General features: G+C 45.6%; 1 protein-coding gene across 1 annotated transcript; it reads left to right on the top strand.

The window, feature by feature from the left end:
- Positions 1-1,997: 1,997 nt before the first annotated feature.
- Positions 1,998-19,187, top strand: s1pr2 (sphingosine-1-phosphate receptor 2). Its single transcript, XM_079282096.1, has 2 exons — positions 1,998-2,685; positions 16,054-19,187. The coding sequence occupies exon 2, from the start codon at positions 16,165-16,167 to the stop codon at positions 17,278-17,280; it is 1,116 nt and encodes a 371-aa protein (XP_079138222.1). The 5' UTR covers positions 1,998-2,685; positions 16,054-16,164; the 3' UTR covers positions 17,281-19,187.
- Positions 19,188-20,500: the final 1,313 nt, after the last annotated feature.

Genomic DNA, 20,500 nt, shown 5'->3' with positions numbered 1-20,500 from the left:
TTCCTCTTCTTTCCTCTTTACAGTGACTACTTTCCACATACCAGCTGCTGCGGGGGCGGCAGGGATGAGTGCGGTCAGAGTGGATTGCACAATCTTGATCCTTTCTCCCCCAGTAAACCATCAGCAGACACGACATGAGTCAAAGTTGTTGAAAGTGTTTGGTGGGGACCAGACCAAGACTCATTTGTTGTCGTTTTTTGTCATTGAGCATGTTGCTTTCACCCCCGTTGGTAGACTGCTCATGATGAGCTGTGAGTTGCTTCCCCTGACGTCATTCAGCCAGGTAGGTAGGACTGCCATGCGTGAGTCTGAAGAAGCTTCCTGGTCTTTGAAGTGCAACACCTTAAAGTTAAGCTCTGAATCATCAGTGATTTGTCTCAACCAAAGTCTTCCATTTTCCATTTACATCTTTTCCCTGAAGCAGCGCATTTCTGAAACAACCCTCAGGCTGGGTTGCTCTAACAAGGATTATTTTATAAACCTGATTAAATCATGGTTTAACTTCAAACTGCAAATCATGTTGCACCAAACTTTGAAACCCCCTTAAATTTAAGAGAGATTGGATTTAAACCTCTCTAGAAGTTGAGTTTTTACTCTAAAACTTGATGAAATGTAATTTTGTGGCACCAAAACTGTAAGAAAATGAAAGGTGCTTCATGTGAGATTGGGTGCATTTCTATTGCCTCCAAACGGCTCTCAACATGGCGACAGCTGAGCTGGCAGCTCGAAGCTAACAGCGCTAACAGTGTGTTTACCTGAGGGGGGAACCGGACCCTGGTGCCATACGCTTCCGCTTTGTCGGCACCCTGACGTGCACAAACATGAACGAAAAGCATGCGCAGCTAAACAATTACTTTGTCAACAAACAAGAGAGAAGCTCGGGTAACAACACACACAGAGGGAGAGAGACGTCTTCCTCTGCTCAGGTAGACATGACTCCACTGCCTCTTTGTAGACAATGTCACATTCAGCAGCTCTGACTTCAAACTTACACCTGGGGAGCTTTAACTTTCAAAATGGACTTTTGTTTTAGACGGATTGGGTAAATTGATGAAGTTCCCTGAAGAAAGTCAAGGGACAGAATCACAGTCGAGTTTTATGACGCTGCAGCTGAACTTCTCTCGAGTTGCAGGTTCAGCCAGGAAACTGCTCTGGAGCAGACAGATTGAACTGTTTTTTCCCTTCTGTGAAAAATGTGTCTGCTGTATTATCTTCTGTTATTTGGTGATATTTTACATTAATTCCGAGTTTTTCTCAAAGCAGGGGAAACTAGACCTTTCCTGCTGAGTCATCATGAGCAAAATTATACAAACTGATTTTTTAAAATCGTATATTTTGGTCTCAACAACATGCAAATGTATTCATTTTCATTTGGGTAAGCAAGCCTCTCCATATTGACTGAACTATTTAGTTTGAACTTACTAAACAAAGATTCATTTTTAATTGTGCAATAAAATTAATATATTTAAAATCTGGATTTACTGATTAGAACTCTAAAATCAAATGAATCCGCGTTGGTGTAAAGCAGCCTCAATGGTGCACCCACAAATCCTGAAGCAAATGTCTGGAACACAGAAGCCGGAGAACTCCTAATAAATATGACAACATCACGCAGCTCCCTCTTCCTATCACAGACACATTACATCATGGACGACTTTGTCTTTCAGCATAATGGCTGTGAGACATTATTCCCTCCTCTTGTTGGCTCTTTCACTGGGGCGTCAATAGGCGCAACCCGGATGACTAACACGGCCTGATTTACCTCCACCTCACCCTCAGCATTAGACCTAAAGTCAGGCCTGAGGGGTGCATGTGAAAATCACACCGATGACTCATCACAAACAACTCACCAAATAGCGACACAGGAGCAGGTCAAACGCTTATTTATTCATCATAACACTGGAGAATGTATTGTCATACTGCAGGGCTTTAGATATGCATGGCCCCTGCTCTCAGGGGAAACTGGGCCAGGATGAGTTGTAAAGTGTGGGCTCTGGTTCACGCTGGGATCTGCTCGGGGAGAGGAAGTGAAGAGGTGGAACATCTGGACTTCATTTGTGCGCCGGAGAAAAGGTCCAGAAATAGGATTTTCTTTTTTTTGTGTGTTTTCCATATTAATTGCTGTCCACAACCCAGCTTCATCGGTACATTTCTACACTGAGACTCGCGACTCTTCATGGGCATGTGACGTTTCCATACACTCTGTCTCTCGCGTGGGTGTTTGAGTGTGACGGCGTATTGTGCGCGCGCCTCCCTGACGCTCCATAGCCCCGTGGAGCTGTTGTTCCCAGAGAGCAGCCAGGAGGACAATCAGACGGACTGCTGGATTAGAGCGACAAAAGAGAAAGTGCTGTCTCCAAATAAAAAAAGTCTTCTTTGGCTCTTATCGCTCCTCGGTTTTTTTTTCTTCTTTTTTTTGAATCATCGCTCTTTCGGGAGATCCTTAAACGGTTTCCGCGGCGGTGTACAGACCGGTATGGATTTACCAGAGACTAGACGAGACACGCCGTCTAGTCCTCCACCAAAGTTTTGATTGTCACCGCTGCCTCTCGACCCCGGAGCAGAGGGAAGGCGCCCAAACTTTGACGCAGCATTTGTGGAAAGCGGAGACCACATGTGAGGACGTTTGGAGACGCATATTTAGTCGGAGCGTCTTTTCGCTGCTCTCTCCTACATCTCTCATGGGTGAGTAAAACAAGAGTTGGTGTGACAGTCTGCATGTGCTGCTGCAGCCTAACAAAAGAATGCGCTTTCACGTGAAATGAGTCGATTTCAGTCATTCCACGGTGCGGGGGTTGCTTCATAACGTCCCCGATCACTCATGTGCGTTAATAACGAACTGAAAGTCTCAGTTGACGCTCAAAGTCTCGAAATGCGTGGCTGACTCACAAACGCCTCTGACAGCAGAATGTCCAACGTGAAGCAACCAGCCACTTGGGCTCAGAAGCAAAGCACTGCTGCAGCCACAGCGCGCGCGTGTGTGTGTGTTTTAATGAATAACAGTGGCTGGTGTTAAATATTAACATGCAGGTCTACATCTGTCGATCATACAGGGGGGTGGGGTGGGGGGGCGGCATCACATGCTGTCTGTGTAGCTGTTGTTGGAGGTTGAGCTGCGCGTGCACCCCGGGCGCGTCCTATGTATCCACACACACATTTCCTTGGAGCCGTTGTGCAGCCCGCTGTGTCTCTCCTCCCCCCCCCCCCCCTCCTTTCTCTGACCCCTCCGATGTTGTTGGGGCTTGTTCATCCGTCACTCTAAAGAAGGCATTGTATTGAAAGGATGTATTAATAAGACAAAAGCCTCCATTATCCCCATGTACGGGAGTTAATCGCATGGGGCTGAAGAAGGCAGGCGGAACAAAACACACTGCAACACGTTGTCAGAGATTTAGAATAAGCAAATATTGGAAGAGCAATCTGAATATGCTGTCGTGTATTATAGACATGTTTATATTGGAACATTTCAGTCTTTTGTCAGCCCTGTGTTACATTCCCTTATCACTATAAGGCCGGACTGACCAAACAGCAGGTTGTTTCTTGTGTCTGGAAGAGGAAACCCTTCAGAGAGGGATACATAGGTGTCAGCAGTCAAGCCACGAGGCATCCTGTTGTGGGAGAATCCTCAAATCACAACGAGATAAGGTGATAAGGAGGAGGAACTAATGTTTATTGCCCAGATAAAAGCCGCCATCCATCATCCTCTGTCCTGTGGATGCTCTGGGTCAGTCTGCACGCTGCTGTTCTCATTAGCAGGCAATCTGAAGCCCCAGCCGAGGTTACCGGGCGACAAACCAAAGTCTCAAAAGCACATGGACGCTGCAAAGCCTGTTGAGTTAAGACGAGCAAACAAATCTCACTGTGATAACATCAGGAGTAGGGGGCGAAGAGGAAGCAGGCTCTGCAGCATTAGGAGAGGATTGTCAAGTGTTGAGGGCCCTGTCGGCAGCTTCATTGATGCTGGTGTTGTGAGAGAGAAGCTTGCTTTGTTTTGGGGGGCTGCACGACCACCTTTGGACTCGGATGCTTCTCCCAGCATGCATTGGAGAGCCGGAAGACTGGGCATGATGCAGCCGGCCGGCCCGTCTGCGTCTGGCCAATGTGACCCACATGGCTCATTGCACCAGAAGAAAAGCCGCCACCCCACCGGACCTGACCGCTGCCAGGCTTCCTCACACTCTTCACCATCCTTGGCCCGGGCAGGAGTAACCACAGGGTGCCACAGCTCCAGGCACACGCAGCCTTTCACAGACATGCTATTAGTCTTTAATGAAAGAGGGACTTTAAAATCTTTAGCGCAGGCAGACTGGCTCAGTCCAGCCGCCCATGACATCATGAGTTGAGGGTGTGTGTGCTGTTGACCCAGCTCACTGAGCTCAGTGGCCCTGCTCTCCTCCACAAGACAGCCGCTGTAATCGGACCCCTCTCAGCAGGGGACTTCCAGGGACTGCATGAGAAATGAGGACAAATAGATGGGTTGAATAAATAAATAGAGGTAAACGTGCATGAACGGATAAATAAATTAATGGTAATTCAGCGGTGGGAACTGGATTTGCGGGACTTAAACGAAACGGGTCACCAGGGGGGTTGAAGGCGGGGACGGGGGACGGGTGGTGGCGGGTGGGTGGTTGGTGTCGATCCCTGAAGGACGCTCGGGTTTCAGCTCAGGCCTGAGAGTGGTTGCCTCATAGGAAGCAGCGAGAAGGGTTTTCCTTTGGGAGTCCCGCTTCTCTTTTGTTGTTGACACTCAGCACTTTATTCAGCCAGATAGGAGGGGTGACAACACCGTGAGATCAGAGGAGTGGCCTGCCAGAGGCGCCTTGGCTTTCACCTGGTTAAATGAAACCTGTCAGGGGTCAAGACAGAACTTTTTAAAGAAGAATAGGAGCCTTGGCAGATCACAGGAGACGATGCATGTGTCCATACATTTGGGCTTTGCTCTAATAATAGTAATAGCATTCTGCAGAGAGCCATCTGGGTTCTACAGAGTTCTTGATGGTACTCCCCCTTGAGCTGAAAAACACTTTCGTTGGGTGTGGCAGCTGAAGCAAAATAAATGCCTTCTGTTCACAAGCTGCCGAAGCGCAAGTCACAACACACACAGCTGACAGCATGTAGCAGCTTTCACGGCCAAGAGCTGGGAGTGTCTCCGATCAGAGGAGTAAATATGGCGTCCTCTGCTTTTTACCCGAATGCGAATAGGTTGTGTTGCTAAAGGTCACTGAAGACAGTTTGCCTGCCGGTAGAGAAATACACATGCACAGTCTCTCCTTTTCAAAACGACTCCTCTCAGTTCCCGTCAGTGCTGCTCTGAGTATCTTATAAACATTTACATAAGCTGATATTTGCTGGAGACTATTTTACCCAAATGACTGAATCCATCAGCTTTAAAGTCTCCTGTTACATTCCTTTTCCACTTGAAGGACTTGGGCAAACTATGAGACCCCCCCCCCCCCCCCCCACCCCATGACCAGGCGCTGATGCCTGTAGCAGCATACCAGGATCTCCTGATGCTTTCTGGGCTGTTCTTCTTCTGTCACGTTTCAAGCTCGGCCCGGCCTCTTGTTCAAATCTGCTGCCAGTTGGTAATGATGCTGCAAATGGTTGGCTTTGTTTTTTGAGAGCTTTGACAACGTTAACGCTCCACAGTCAGAAACATGACGCATCCCCCACAGACAATGACAAGTAGATTTAAGACGAGGTTTCTGGTTTCTGCTGCGGCTTTGGACGAGGTCAGCAGCACTTCGCAGCCTCTCCTTAGGTTGCGCAGTATGATTGATGAACTGGACGGGAACAAGCCCTGGCTGTCTGTTCTATAGCGGCAGGCTTATTCAGTGTGGTCATGTTGTGGTTTCCTGATTTCTGGCCATTCTCAGAGCTCACTCTAGGGCCATCTAGAAGCAGGTACACATGAAGATGCTCTGGCTTTTGGAGTTCTCCTCTTTCTTCTTCTTCTTGTCTCTTGGAAAGCCCTTGTTATCCAGTCAGCTTTGTTTGTGCAGCTGGAGAACTCAGCGGGATTACTTCAACACCCCACCTCCCCAGATCCAGGAGTAAGCTCGGAACAGTTTTCTTAGATTTTGAATTGCCCCATGCAGCCAGTTCATTTAGTCTGGAACTGGAAGTTAACTTGATCACCTCCTAATGAGCTCTGTCAGATCTCCCTAATCACTGGCAGACTTTAAAAATAAGGCCAAATAGCCAACTGTTTAGTTAGAACGAGCTATTAAGATTGTTTATCCTGTGAAGGCCTCCGCTTCAGTCTTTCCAGGCTGAGAGACACGATGGAATTCAGCTTCAGCCAAACACAAGCCGGGTCACGACAAAGGTCAGACTACTCCATTGCAACAGACAGATTGAGTGGAAGTGGAGTCTGTTGACTCAAAATCAATGCGACAACTGCTCAAACGTGTCCATTCAGATGAGTGTTGTCAAGTAGCTGTTGTCTCGTACCCTCTGAAAAGCTTCGCCGCAGAAACACTTCCTGACCCGTTTGTTGGCTTTGAAAAATGCCCCTCGGCACAAACCCAAGCTGTCATTTACAGTGGGGCCTTTTCTTTTGGAAATGTTTTACTCGTGTACTGTTGCCAAGAAATAAAACAGACATAGTATCCCCGCCAAAACCCGGGAAGGTTGAATACCCTCGGGTCTCTTTGCGTGCACATTCGCTGGTCTTTAAAAGCAGGTTGTGTTGGCCCTGCAGTTAAGGATACAAAGTCCTCATGCCAGAGATGCTGATTTATGTTGCTTTTTCTAGAAATACATTTTCTCTTCGAAGCAAGAAATTCTTAAATTGTATAAAATATAGAAGAGCAGCTGTGCACTGTGGACACAACAGTGTTCCCTCTCCAGGCAACCATGTTTTTCTCTGACAACAGAGCTGTGTTTAATGGATGTGTGTTTGCCAGAGGAGTCTGGGGTTGTTTTCCTATGCTGGACCATGAGGAGAGATGGAGGGCCACCATCAATTCATCATCTTATCAAGCAATCAGCTGTGTGCCCCCGCGTGTCAGCCTATGTAGATGCCATCATTTTCCATCGTGCAGTGCTTTGCACCTTCTTCATTTCTCCTCCACTGATTTTTGACATTCTGTCCGATGACTGTCTACGATGATGCTCGCTGCACAACACACACAATTGCATGACTAGGCCTCTACGTTGTCATGGTCCCCTGTTCATTGGCATGCAATGCAACAAATGAACACGAGCTCTCTCACGGCAACCGCGCAGTTTCCCAACGAAGCAGCAGAACTTGAGAAGGGGTGGAGTTCAAGGTGTAGAATGGGAGCAGGGAGCCAAGGACAAAGGAGACCTGAAGGAGGGTTCAAAGCCTTTTATTGAGGGAGAGGTCATTGTAAAGACAAGGACATGGGAAGGTGTGACAGAGGCAGAGCGGCTGAAACTTGAATCAAGCTTGCCTCAGTTTTCACACCTGAGGTTTTCAGACTTATCTGACTTTGTGCGTCCTCATAACAGCCAAAGCACACGTGTATTAAAGTCGCCATGTGGTTAACACTAACCTATATATGCACGAACAAACCCGACACCTTTTCACAGCATTTTCATGTGTGGTTTACTGCTGTTGCAAGTGAAGCTTGAATTCTGAGAACAGTCTGTAACTTTTCAAGTTGAGCAAATCTCAGGACAGTTTGCACACGACTGCCGCAGAAAAACGTACATTTGGTATCAAGGATGAGTGATGAGGATGCTGTTTGTTAAAGTAGTATTATTAGTAAAGCTACATGGAACATTAGACACATTTCGTTGCACTGACAAGAGGATTTGGGACACAGTTCTAAGAAAGTCCAGGGTTTCCTGAATCGAGTGCTGATTGCACCGTTTGTGCTGTAATGAAGTCTTTAATAGGGGACTATAAGAACATGTCTGCCCCAGATGTGTGCTAAATAAATCCTCCTTGATGTGCATTTAATCACCTCTTTGCGGCCTTGTCTTTTGATGTCTGTGGTGAAGTTTAAAATATACGAGCGGAGTTTCAGAGTGAGGACGATGCAGCTCTGCAAATCAGCGAAGCAGCGTGAAACGGAGATCATGCAAAATAGAGCGATATATGAAAAACGTGAATAATTAGTAAGACAGTGACTTAAGTTGACAGGAATGGTCCGAGGGTGAAGGTATTACAGTAATTGCCTCTCAGGCACCACCCTTGGAGATCCCCAACCTCCCCCAATGGAACAGACTGGGGGTGGGGGGCGTGTGTGTGTGTGTGTGTGGGGGGGGGGGGGTCTGCCGGTCATGCGGGTTATGGCTCCACGGGCTGTATGATGCCCCCTTTTTTTTAACGCAGCTCTTTGTCTCCGGCTCCTCTCACTGCCACTCTAAGAGTCACATGAGCAGCTGCCATAAATAGAGCGCTGCAAAGTTTCAAGAGATGAACTGAGTGAGGAGAGGAACAGAAAACAAGACAAGTCACTTTGAAAACACACAGGAAACAAAAGAAACTCGACCGTGTCGAGAGACTAGGACCCCTCAGAAGAGTCTGTACCCAAACTGTCAAAGTGTTTGACGAGCGAAAGGGTAATCCCTCATTAAACGATCGTATTGAGGACACCCACTCCCTTAATATCGAGCAGCTTATACCAGTTTTAATGAACCGTGTCAGCATAATAACGGACAAAGAGGAAGGTTAAAATTAAACACAGAGTGAAAAAAAGGAACTGTTTTGTTATTTGCCTGATCCAATGCCATGATGCTGGCATCATCAGTCTGATGCAATCTTGTAATACTTCTCTATTTTTTCTTTTTTTTCCAGTCGTAAAAAAGGATGTCATTTCTGGAACACGGCCTCGCAAACGACCGACATTTCTCTGCTACGTTAAATGTGTTGTTCCCCCAGTTGAGTTCCTCTCCCAGTTAAACTGTGAGATACTGCAGGCCCCGTCTCATATCTCTCCGTCTGTTCTTCCTCTCTAGACCGTACAAGTTACAGCGCGACACTGAAACCGGCTCTCTTCTTTCTTGTTTGCACTTCCCCTTAAAACCTCTTTTGTCTGGTGATTTCACGAGCTGCTGTTGTTTCAAAAATCACAGATCCTGACGACTTACTTGCCCGTATTTCACTCCTCCATCCTCGCCCTCAGTGTGTGAAGTCACTGACTCTGTCCCTCTGGATTTTAGGACACTGATTTTCGACGTTTAGGAAATAACAGTCAACATCTGAAAATATCAAAACTGAAACATAAGAAAGAATAAAAGTGAGTGCATGCTTGGCACTCTGGGACTTAATATAGACTGTGGAATGCAGTGGCATGTCTCCTGAGGTCTTGAAGTGAATGTATTTCACTTCCTATTGTACTACAACACTGATACTTGAGGTAGCAGATGAGAGATGTGTTCTTGAATGTTCTCTTAGTGCCAGCTGTGCATCTTCACTTGACTGTTTTTGGGCATCGGCGTTATCAGCGAGCTTGTCGGCAGCGCGGCGCGTAACGGGGATAACAGCGACTGCTTCAGATAAGAGCCGGCCGTCATAGATGTAAGAAGTGTTCTGGGGTTATTTTGACCTCACAGAAGCGGCGCTGTATGTGAGCTGTGTGTCATTTGAAGGACCAGTCGTGTCACCGCTGCATCATGAATCCTCTTCCGTGCCAGATTACAGTCAGCCTGGAAACGCAAACGCTTCTTCTTTCCTGGAAATTGACGGTGAAAAAATCAATATGTGCTGAGTGTGAAAAGATTTCACACTCAGAGCCGCGGGGCTCAGCGGCGGACAGAGCAGCAGAGAGCCACCTGCCAGCAGACACAGTCCATCGCTGTGTTTCCTCTCGTTGCACAGCGGCACTGATGATGCAAATGTAGGATTTAAATCTGTCTAATAGTAAGATGTAACAAACGGAACACCTAGGATGTGAAATGTGCTCACGCCATTATTCATGATATTTATTTAGTGTTCACCGCAGTAGGCCATTTGCCAGTTGACCACACCTTGGCTTAAAGAAGCCGGCGGTGTAAAGATGACGTCATCGCTGATAAATTTAAATCTGTGGAAAAGTGTAGAGAGGACTGTGGGTGTGCATTTTCACTTTAGTCATTTCCTGAGAAGTGGTAGAAGTGGTGAAATTCTGTGGCGGTTAATAGTAAGTTGTGCTTTCTCTGGCATGCCAACACTTGACGGGGGAAACGCTCTGACTGCCTTGCTGTACTTTTGCGCGTGGAATTTTCCTGCGTGACGCCATCGCTCTTCTGCTGTACCCCCGCTCTACACAATCACATTCACACCTTTTGGTTTCAGACCTGTATTTTGTTTTGAGTTCAAAGACAACAACAACACAGGATGTTTGCTGTTGAGCTCACAACCTCCATCACTCTGAAATATGTATATTTCAAACTGGTATGCGTGCTGGTCGTCCTGCTGTCCTTTGGTCTGTAGGTCAGTTTGAACAGTGGTTCTCAACTGCTTCTAATCGCGACCCCGCAGAATAATCAGATTGGTGTTCGTGACCTCCTGTTGTGTTTAGTTTGAAGCAGCGTTGGAAATACACGAGGGCAAAACTGCCCCAAAGAAATGTCATTTTGCCCCTGATATCACTAGGAGAGGGGCAAAAAATGCCCCCAAATTTTCTAAACGAATAAAAAAATGGAGCGCTTCTTAATCAGACCTGTGACTGCGGTCAACTCAGCAGACACTTCAATTTGAGTGCACCTCAGCAGACACTTAAATTTGAGTGCACCTATATCCTGAAATTCACGGTAAACTCATTCAAACGGCGCAGATCGGGAGCGAGCGAAGGATTTTGAAAGCTAGCGGAAAGATTAACGTGAGACAACATCCGGTTTCTTCAGACGAACATCCGGTTTTCAGAATAAGATGCCAACAAAGTATACATATTGCATAATGGAAATTAGATTAAATGAATTACATTCACATTGAGTATAAAACATGCTACCTGCATCTCGTGAGTTAAAGGTAAAATACACCTAAATTGTGCGTAAAGTGTCTTTATTCTTTGATTTGAGGGTTGCTGGAAATTAATAATACCTGACTGACAGTCGATTAAGATATTTCACTCAGTAAAAACTCTGAACTGAATTTGTACCTTCAAATGGCACATTTTCTTTAAATTTTTAAGGTGCTATAAAAAGTGTTTTTCTCAAAAATTCCACACAATGACTAATGCATAAGTTCAGGACAGAAATGGGTAATATCACAATATTTGAGTTGCTACAAACATATTTTTTCTCAATAATTCCATTCAACTACTGCCTAACAGTCTTATTATTTGGTGACGATTGCTCATATACTGTCAGCCTAAATAAGTATATTTATTATTTTTGAACAAAGGTTAAATGTTATTTCACAAGTTTCAAAAAGTGCCCCCAATTTTTTGAAAATGCTCCTGGATTTCAGTTTGTACTGTCATTATGAAACAATATGTAAATGTCCTACCCTGCACTGATACCTCCATTAACGGCGGTGAAACTGAGCAGGAAAGAACAAATCAGCAGCAGACACTTTCTGTGTATCCATGACGGATCACCTCGTGGCTGAGATGAAGTCTATTCCAGAAGAAAGGCCTGGCGTCTCGAAGAGGGCGCAGGAAGTCATTAAATCTCCTTATAATGGGAAAATGTACATGATTAACTTTGTCATATTTTAGTCCAAACAAAAAAGATCTTTGTGTTTTAGTCTCATGCTGCTGCCTTTTTTTTTTAGAGCAGATTCTGTGCTGTGAGGGAAAAACCCCCAAAAAAAAACAAGCTGGATTGGTGCTCTATTGCCACTACAGCGGCTTGTGAGCAGGGAGTGGGGAGGGCAGACGGAGGAAGATGCAGTTACAGGATGCAACGGCCCACAAACTGCTCGGGTGACTCTTGTCGGCAAATAATCTTTAAACACATTTAAATAAACAAGATAAGCCGTAAATGTTAACTGTCCAACACAAGGTTAGTCGTCCGCTCTTATCTCGACCAAAATTTGCGTGGAAGATTGTACGTGTGAGCTAAAGCGTGTGTGTGTGTGTGTGTGTGTGTGTGTGTGTGTGTGTGTGTGTGTGTGTGTGTGTGTGTGTGTGTGTGTGTGTGTGTGTGTGTGTGTGTGTGTGTGTGTGTGTGTGTGTGTGTACACACAGAAACGTGGATGCTGTGTCGACGGTTTGGAGCTCTGTTTTTGTTTGAAGTGCTGTCCCCCAGTGAAAGTAGAGCTCGAGTGTGACAGGTAGCAGGTGATGTAATGGGGCGGCGTTGCCTTGGTTGTTCGTGAGCAGACGCTGTGCTAATTGGGGCTTATCAGGTGTTTCTGGGGGGGAAAAAACCACCTGAGGCTTTTGTCGTCAGGTCCCATGATGGAGAGGGGAGCTCTGTCTCTTGTTAAGGATTAGGAGGAAACAAGAGTCAGCTTTCAGCAGCTCCATTTTGAATCATCTTGTGGAAGATCTATGCAGCTGGTTGCAGGTGACGGTTCCTTGGTCGATTTTAAAGCATGTTTGCAACCGTATAGGTGGTGGTGAAAAGCAGTTCATGTGAACATGCACCACACACATGCGAGCATCACCGCATCAGTCCTCTAGAAACTAGAGCTGTGCAGCTTTGGTGATGGGATGGTTCACGACGCGTTCTGATAGGATATCCTGTCTCAGGTGTCTGTCTCTTGTTTTACTTCCTCTGTCTCTGAGGCGCCTGTGTCCACCGTCTCTTTCATCACCTTGTCTGACGTTCTCTGAGCTTCACTGTGAAATCCAGACGGGATATTATATTTGTCTTGCTGCAGCCTCTCTACACCTTCACACACATCACAGTAAGTTGTTCATGAAACCAGAATCTTCCATCATCTCTGTTCTCGTGAAAAAAACTATTTCAAAGTATTTGCGATGCACAAGATCTGCATACTTCAGCGTATTTAATATTTTAGTCACAATGGATTATGTTATTTTAACTTGGAACAATTCAAGTTGCATTTAAGTGCATGGATATGCTGCCCTACAGTATCACTTTTAAATACTACCGTAGTAGCAGTAATAGTTTTACTCAGGTCTACTATTAAAAATCATGAATGCAACCTGAATATAGATGAATTATATTTAAGTTAAATATAGCTTTAATGCATAAGTGTGTTCAGTTGAATTGATTGGAAGTGCAGGTAATACTACACAACATCTGATGCTCAGTTAATGTATTTAAACTTTAGAGCAGTGGTGTAACAATTGTACTGACTGGCTGCAGAATTCAAATCTGAATATTTTAATATACTTTTGAAATTGTACGAAAATATGATTCAGCTCATAGAATATTTCACTGCATACCTAAACACTTTAATAGCAGTATTAATGTGACATTTTTTTACTCTTCCGTTAACGGACTGAAGTGTCGTTTTTTGGGGGGTTTATGCAGCTGTAGCCATCACATTGTTGTTCTGAAGAAAGGAGCCACATGGTGTGACAACACGTTTTGACACTGTGTTGTGTCTACTGTGGTAGTGTCTACTGTGGAAGTGTGACAGTGATGTCTGGGTCGAACACAGGGCACAATTTTGACGATTGGGAGGGCGGGGGGGGGGGGGTGGTTGCATAGCAGGAAGTACTTCTGTCGACCTATCACCACGGAAACACCTGAATGGCACACGGGCGGCAGGTAGAGGGGGCAGGGCGGGGCTGTCGGTAAACCAGCCCGGCAGGTTTCACACACACACATTCACACACACACACACTCAGTGAAATCCCCTTTGATGAAAGACGCCAATGACTGGAGGTGATGGGACGACCTCGAGCTGCCTGCTCAACACGTACGAGAGCCGAGCGAAAGATGGAGCAAACTCTGGTGCGTTTTTCTCTTCGCAGACTGGAGACTGTGGAGATCCGGAGCTGGCTGATTTTTCCAGTAATAACATCATTATAGGCTGCAATAACGTAACCTGATGTAATCACACTGGGGCAGCTGGCACACATGCTCAGCCTCCAGCCTGCTATTCGTGTCTATTAATGGAGCTGAAAAGGATGGGGAGGTGGGGGGGGTCTGCCCTGATACAGCAGTTCTGATAAGGGAGTGCTCGGCTGTAAATACATTTCTGTTATGATACAGCTGCAGCAGCCAAATGGAAGTGTGCTGTCCCATTATTAAGGCTGAAGGGCAATGCTATCCACGCTGAAGGAGACTATTGTTCTTTGTTCCTGCTGGAGGAAACGGTGTGCTGGTTATTGCTGGCTGTGTGTCGAACCTGGGGAATGCTGTGCTGCACTACTCCATGTCTGTCACAATTAGCCGTGTGTGTGTGCGTGTGTGTGTGTGTGGAAAGATTTCTGTGCATGCGAGCAGAGTGAAGTCCGGCGCGGTGCAACTCGCCACATGGATGAGTTTGTGGACGTCACGGTGATGTCTCAGATTCCAGCCTTTGTGTCCAGATGCCGTTCCACATGCATGCTCTCCGTCCGGCTTTGTCTCGTTCCCTCGCCACCTCTCAGTCTCTGGGCTTTTGAGTGGAAGCCCAGCTGAACAGAGACGAGGTTCAAGCCCCAGTTTCCACTGAAGGTTTCCAGTTAAGCGCGAGCTGCAGAAGATGAACAGTGTTAGATTTCCTCTGGCGCTGCAGAGGGATCCTGTTGCTTTTGACAGGTTGAAGACACCAGCTCCACCTCTAATTAGAGTTCCAGAGCCTCCAACTTTCCTTTGTTTTGGTTTGTTTATGGGTTTCTCCTTGAGAGAGCTCTCTGAGTCATTTGAAGCCGCTAAAGTGGTTCACAAGGTTTTTGTTCATTTGTTTGGCTGCATCATTGTAAAACTTAACACTTTATCAGCTTTACACATATTCTGCTAAAATACAGCAACTTGCTTTTTGAATTCAAACAAATGGAAGGAAATAAGTTCCAACATTCTTTAAAGGAATAAATTGAGCATTGAATGAAACACGAAAGTCACCAATTAAAGAATGACAGTAACATTTTAAAATGCAAATTTGTACTGATACTCTCTTCCAATGAACTCAAAACATGTTTCATGATGTGAATATCACACAAGTTGACATCTCGATAAAATACGATAAATTGTGCAGCCCTACAGAAAACATTGAGAAATGTCCATCCCAGTTTCTCAACGTCTCAGGTGACATCTTTAAATGTTGTTTTTTCATTCCAAACCCCAAATATTTTGAGTTTAATATGATATGAAACAGAGAAAGGAAGGAAATCCCCTTATCTGAGAGACTGAAACAAGCATGTTCTGCCATTTTTGCATGAAAAATGACTAACGATGATTTTTCTGTCAATCGGCTCTACTTACAATTGTGATATGTCATACGAACGGTGTATGATTTTCACCAAAGTTTGTTTTCTCACAAAGTCAGCGAAACTCCCACCTTTCTGCTCTCGGGCCTCCGTTTGATTTGCTGGTCTCTTGTGTGAACTGGTTGGAGGGGTCGGGATGAGATCAGGAGGTCTGGCGGATCCAAAAGCTATGCAGAAGTTTCAAGAGGTAGCTCACTGGAGCGGAAAGGTTCGCTCCCCACAACAATGCCCTGTGTTGACAGCCGAGTGCTCGGACAGGGTTCGTGGAATGTCCCTTTGGCTGAGCACCAGCACTCGCAGAGTATTTATTCTTCTACCTGAAGATGATCTCTGCTTGCACAGGTTCACCAGCCCAAACACAGGGAAGATCTTTTCGTGATTAATACCCTCGGAGTGAATTGACGTTTCCCCACAGTCACGTACCACACCACTGGGTTTTTACTTTCCGTTCCTTTTCGACCGCAACAAGCTGCAACGGTTTCCTGCGTGGGTGTTCAGTTTGGGATTCAATGTGTTCACCGTCTTCTGCTGTAAATGTGAATGCCAGCTCTTCATTTTGAAATCTGTTTGTCTGATAGATCACCCCTCGGGGACATTTGATTTAATATGGTGCTCATTTTGCAGCTCTTGTCTGTTGCTGTTCCTCCACTCTTTGACTTGGAAGTGTTTAGTTTCCACTGTGCAGACTGAGGAGCAGGTTGTTGCCTGGTTGCGTTGTTTTGCTAAAAATCTACGCTTGCTTTCTCACAGTTTATTTCATGTGTGCAAGTGAATTTCCCCAGTCGGTAACACGGGTCTTCTCTTCCTTTCTGTGTGTCTGCAGGTGACCCACATAGAGCTCCTTAGACGTGACCGTGGGACAGGCCGTCTCCCCGTCCGCTCCTGAAAGGCAATGATTATCGACTGAGACGCTCTGCACGACTCCACTGGGTGAATGAATCTTTGCCGTAAAGCCGCTGTGCTCTGCCACCCTGTCACCATGAAGAGCAAGTACTCCCAATATTACAACCAGAGCCTGATCCCCTCCTACTATGCCTTTGCTAAGAACATGACCATCGACGAGCTGACCAAACATACTGAGAAAAAGAAAACGCTCACCAACCTCAACATCGCCATCGTGGTCCTCTGCACCTTCATCATCCTGGAGAATCTGCTGGTCCTCATCGCTGTCTGCCGCAACAAGAAGTTCCACTCCGCCATGTTTTTCTTCATCGGCAACCTGGCGTTCTCTGACCTGCTGGCAGGCTCGGCCTACATCGCCAACATTTTCCTGTCCGGGCCGAGGACTTTTGACCTGATGCCCGTGCAGTGGTTCATCCGGGAGGGCACGGCGTTTATCGCTCTGGCGGCTTCAGTCTTCAGCTTGCTAGCGATAGCTACGGAGCGCTACATTGCAATCACCAAGGTGAAGGTGTACGGCTCCACCAAAACGTGCCGCATGTTCCTCCTGATAGGAGCCTGTTGGGTCACCTCCATCCTGCTCGGAGGACTTCCCATCATCGGCTGGAACTGCATCGACAACCTCGGTGAATGCTCGACGGTGTTGCCGCTTTACTCCAAGAAATACATCCTCTTCGTTGTCACCATTTTCAGCCTCATACTGCTCTCTATTGTCATCCTCTACGTGAGGATCTATTTGATTGTACGCTCCAGCCACCATGAGGCGACCAACTCGCCGGCCTACGCCCTTTTGAAAACAGTCACAATAGTGCTGGGCGTCTTCATCATGTGCTGGCTGCCCGCTTTTATCATCCTCCTCCTGGATTCGTCATGCAGGATACAGTTCTGCTCTATCCTCTCCAAAGCGGACCTCTTTTTTGGCTTTGCCACTCTGAACTCGGCGCTTAACCCCGTGATCTACACGCTGCGCAGCAAGGACATGAGGAAGGAGTTTCTGCGTGTGTTGTGCTGCTGGGGGGTGCTGCAAAGCGGGCGGCCAGCCGACCGTTGTCTGGTCCCTCTGAAGAGCTCCAGCTCTCTGGAACACTGCACCAACAAACATGAATACCAGACCACACCAATCATGCAGGACTGTACCACCTGTGTCTGATACGGTGCGAACACATCAGAGTGAATGAGAGAGAGAGTGTGTGTGTGTGTGTGTGTGAGAGAGAGAGATAGATAAAGAAGAGAGGCCGTGCTGTGATGCAGAGATGTTAAAAAAAAGACACTCTGGACTGAGATGCCTGGCAAGGCTTCAGCGCGGCCTTTTTCTTATTACAATCAAAATTGTGTGAATTCACAATGAGCATTCAATCGCTTTTTGCAGCGTGTGCAAAAACACAATGTCTCAAGAGGGAACCAATTCAGCGGGAGGGAACTGTCAGAAATGTGAAAAGAGCTTTTTTTCATGGGTACTCTCATTAATTAATATGGAGTTGCAAGCCATCGTCATGTATATGCCTGTCGTCTTGTTTTCCTTTCTAAACATGTAAACCCCAATTACAACGCCAGAATTAGAAACATAACCAACGTAATATTGTAGTTATGGTGAGTTGCGTTGGTCCTTTCAGCAACTGCAGCTATGCAAAGCTTGCAAAGTTGCACTTTGTAGATTACTTCAGAGATTGTTGTCGTTCGTTGGGTTTGAACAACTTTACTCTCCTGTACTGATGTGTGTAAACATCAGGCCCACCGATCCATCACTTAGCTGGAGACGGTGATCAGCTTCACTCACCACTGAACTCCAGTGAAGCCAAGTTACCACGAGTGCTCCCTCAACTAAAACCAGGGCTATATATTCCCCATATAACCTTGCTTAAACCATTTGATTAACTACAACAAACTTACATAATCTGCTTACATTTAATGCATGAGATCCTAACTTATTTGTAAGTGCTAATGTATGTACGATATATTCCAGCTCCAGCTTCCATCACTAACACCCCTTCCCTCATCTGTTCTCATAATCTGTCCCACTTGCTTTTACCGTTGTCTTTTGTATCTTAACAGTTTCCGTCGAGGAAGGCCGAATCAGAAAGCACATTTCCTGAAGTGAGTTGGCACTGATGCGTTTCATTCAATGTCAGCTGTCCAGCAGCTTTGAGCAATGGGGCCGATGTCCTGACAGTGTTGTAGCAACAATGTGCCGGCTCTGTTTTTGCCTTCCTCTTGCGGAAATTAGGCTGAATGTATGTATGAAGTGTTTGGGGCAGGCGCTCCATTGTCGACAGTATTATTGATCATCCTTTTGAATTACCAAGTCATTGACGAGCAGAGAGTGGGATGAACAGGGTAGGTCACTCTCACTGTGACGTCTTAAATAGCACCATGAACAAAACAAACAATGTTGTGAACATCCTGGTTTAATTTGTTGGCCATATGCCTTGTGCAGCTAAAGATGTAAACACGTCTCATCTTTCCAAAGACCCCTCGAGAAGATCCGGTTCCAAATGCACAGGGGGGGGGGGATCTGCCCTCCTAGGAGGTCACCTTCATCCTCATCTCTGATGTCCTACAACATGTCACTTCCTGCAGCCACAGGAAGTCCTGTTTTTCATTGTCCGGTTCCTGTTGTTCAGGGTTACACTCACCGTTTTCCTGTGGACACACATTTAAAACTCTTCTCTCCCTCAGTGTTTTTGGTATTGACATTTACATTTAGATGACCAAGTAGAAATGGTGAAAAGCACTTTGGCAGCTTCAGTGATGTTTGCTTTCCCCCAGTTTTGTTATTTTTATTTTCAGATGGAGAGCTGTTTTGAACTCTGTACCTGTCCCTTCATTGTGTTGCTTGACTCTGTGATGTTTTATAATAAATACATGAATAACTATGTATGTTTGTATGTAAGAATGTATGTATTTTTGTACAGTATGTATGATTTGTGTTGTATGAAATGTCTCGTGTGCAATAGCCTTTTGTGTCCAATAGCACGCTGCCTGTGTTAAGTCGGTACAATCTGAAACACTAATGTAGGTACATAAACGTTTTGTTAATTGCATTCCCTTTTTTATAAAATAAATGAAATACTGAAAGAAATCTTTGTGTGCGTTTGAGTTTAACTCTGATTTGCCAACAACTTAATTGCAGCTGTGGCTTCGCTGCAGGTCCAGAGACGCCTCGCAATTGTGCCTGCATCTGAGAAGTATTCATACTGGAGCATTTAATCCAAACATGCTCTGACATGGCCAGAAAAACACCAGCTTCAACATGACAGCCTGAAAGTGTACGTACATGCAAATGCTGCTTGGCCATTAATCATGGCTCTCTTACCAAATCAAATTATGAAATTGCTTAGAGGCTAAAGCAAGACAGGGCTATGGTGGGAAGCTGGGCAGAGAGAAGGGAGGCTGGAAATGGGGTGTGGTGAGGAAGAATGTCTATTTGTAAGATAGTTTGTCTGAGAGAAGCATGAATAAAGGCCCCGGGAGAGGTTTTCGGGGTAAGGGGAGAGACTGACTTATGGCCTTGGGAGAGTTTGGCTTGTTTCCTGTCAGACGTCCAGGATTCCTGGGTGGGAACATTGGCTGAATCAGCCCCAGGAGGCTGCGCTGCTGGGATGCCTGCCAAGTCTTTCCAGCGCTCTGCAGGATATGACATCAGACTCAGAAACCTGGAGGTGAGGGTTGTATATACAAAAACATTTAAGTCAGAACACAAGACATATGTGGGTTTGTCCCTGCAAAAAGAACACTGAAAAATAGACATGGAGAAAAAATAACATACTTATTCAACATCTACATTCGATTATGTAAATATAACACACACACACAACACCTGGAAATTGAGCACTGCTCAATTAATAGCATATAGGTCTTAATTGATGTGATTGGGACTGGCGGTAAATGTGGCCTGGTTGGATTTGCATGTACAATATGACGGAGAGGATCCACAACCATGATTTGACAACCTGAAAAAGACTTTCCAGATTATCAATGGCATAGTGCCACCTTGTGGTAAAATATGCGTATAGTCACATTTATATTATATGTTCTCCAAAAGAAATTTAACAACAGGTCTACGAAATAAAATCATAGAAGTTGCTAGAATGTCCATCTGTATCTACTTGTAAAAAAGTAGATGCATATGTGAGAGACACAAAGAGAGCACCATTCTACATCGGAACCACAAACATAACGTTATATTACAGCAGCAAAGTGAGTCATCTACAGCTGTTAGCCTGCATCAACACAACAACTCTATTGTTCACTGCAAGCACAATGGCATCTATTATATGCGCTCATTCAAAAGTATAGATAAGCTGCATATACATTCTCATCTCGAATGCAGGCATTTATTGATATTATAGATCATTAGTAAACAGCATTCA

Source organism: Melanostigma gelatinosum, assembly GCF_949748355.1.
Source record: "Melanostigma gelatinosum genome assembly, chromosome: 13".
NCBI classification, from domain to species: Eukaryota; Metazoa; Chordata; class Actinopteri; order Perciformes; family Zoarcidae; genus Melanostigma; species Melanostigma gelatinosum.
The sequence above is the reverse complement of the archived record's forward strand: the minus strand, read 5'-3'. Positions and strand labels throughout refer to the sequence as shown.

Excerpts from the sequence above, each read along its gene's own strand:
- s1pr2 (XM_079282096.1), top strand. The coding sequence starts at position 16,165 with ATGAATCTTTGCCGTAAAGCCGCTGTGCTCTGCCACCCTGTCACCATG.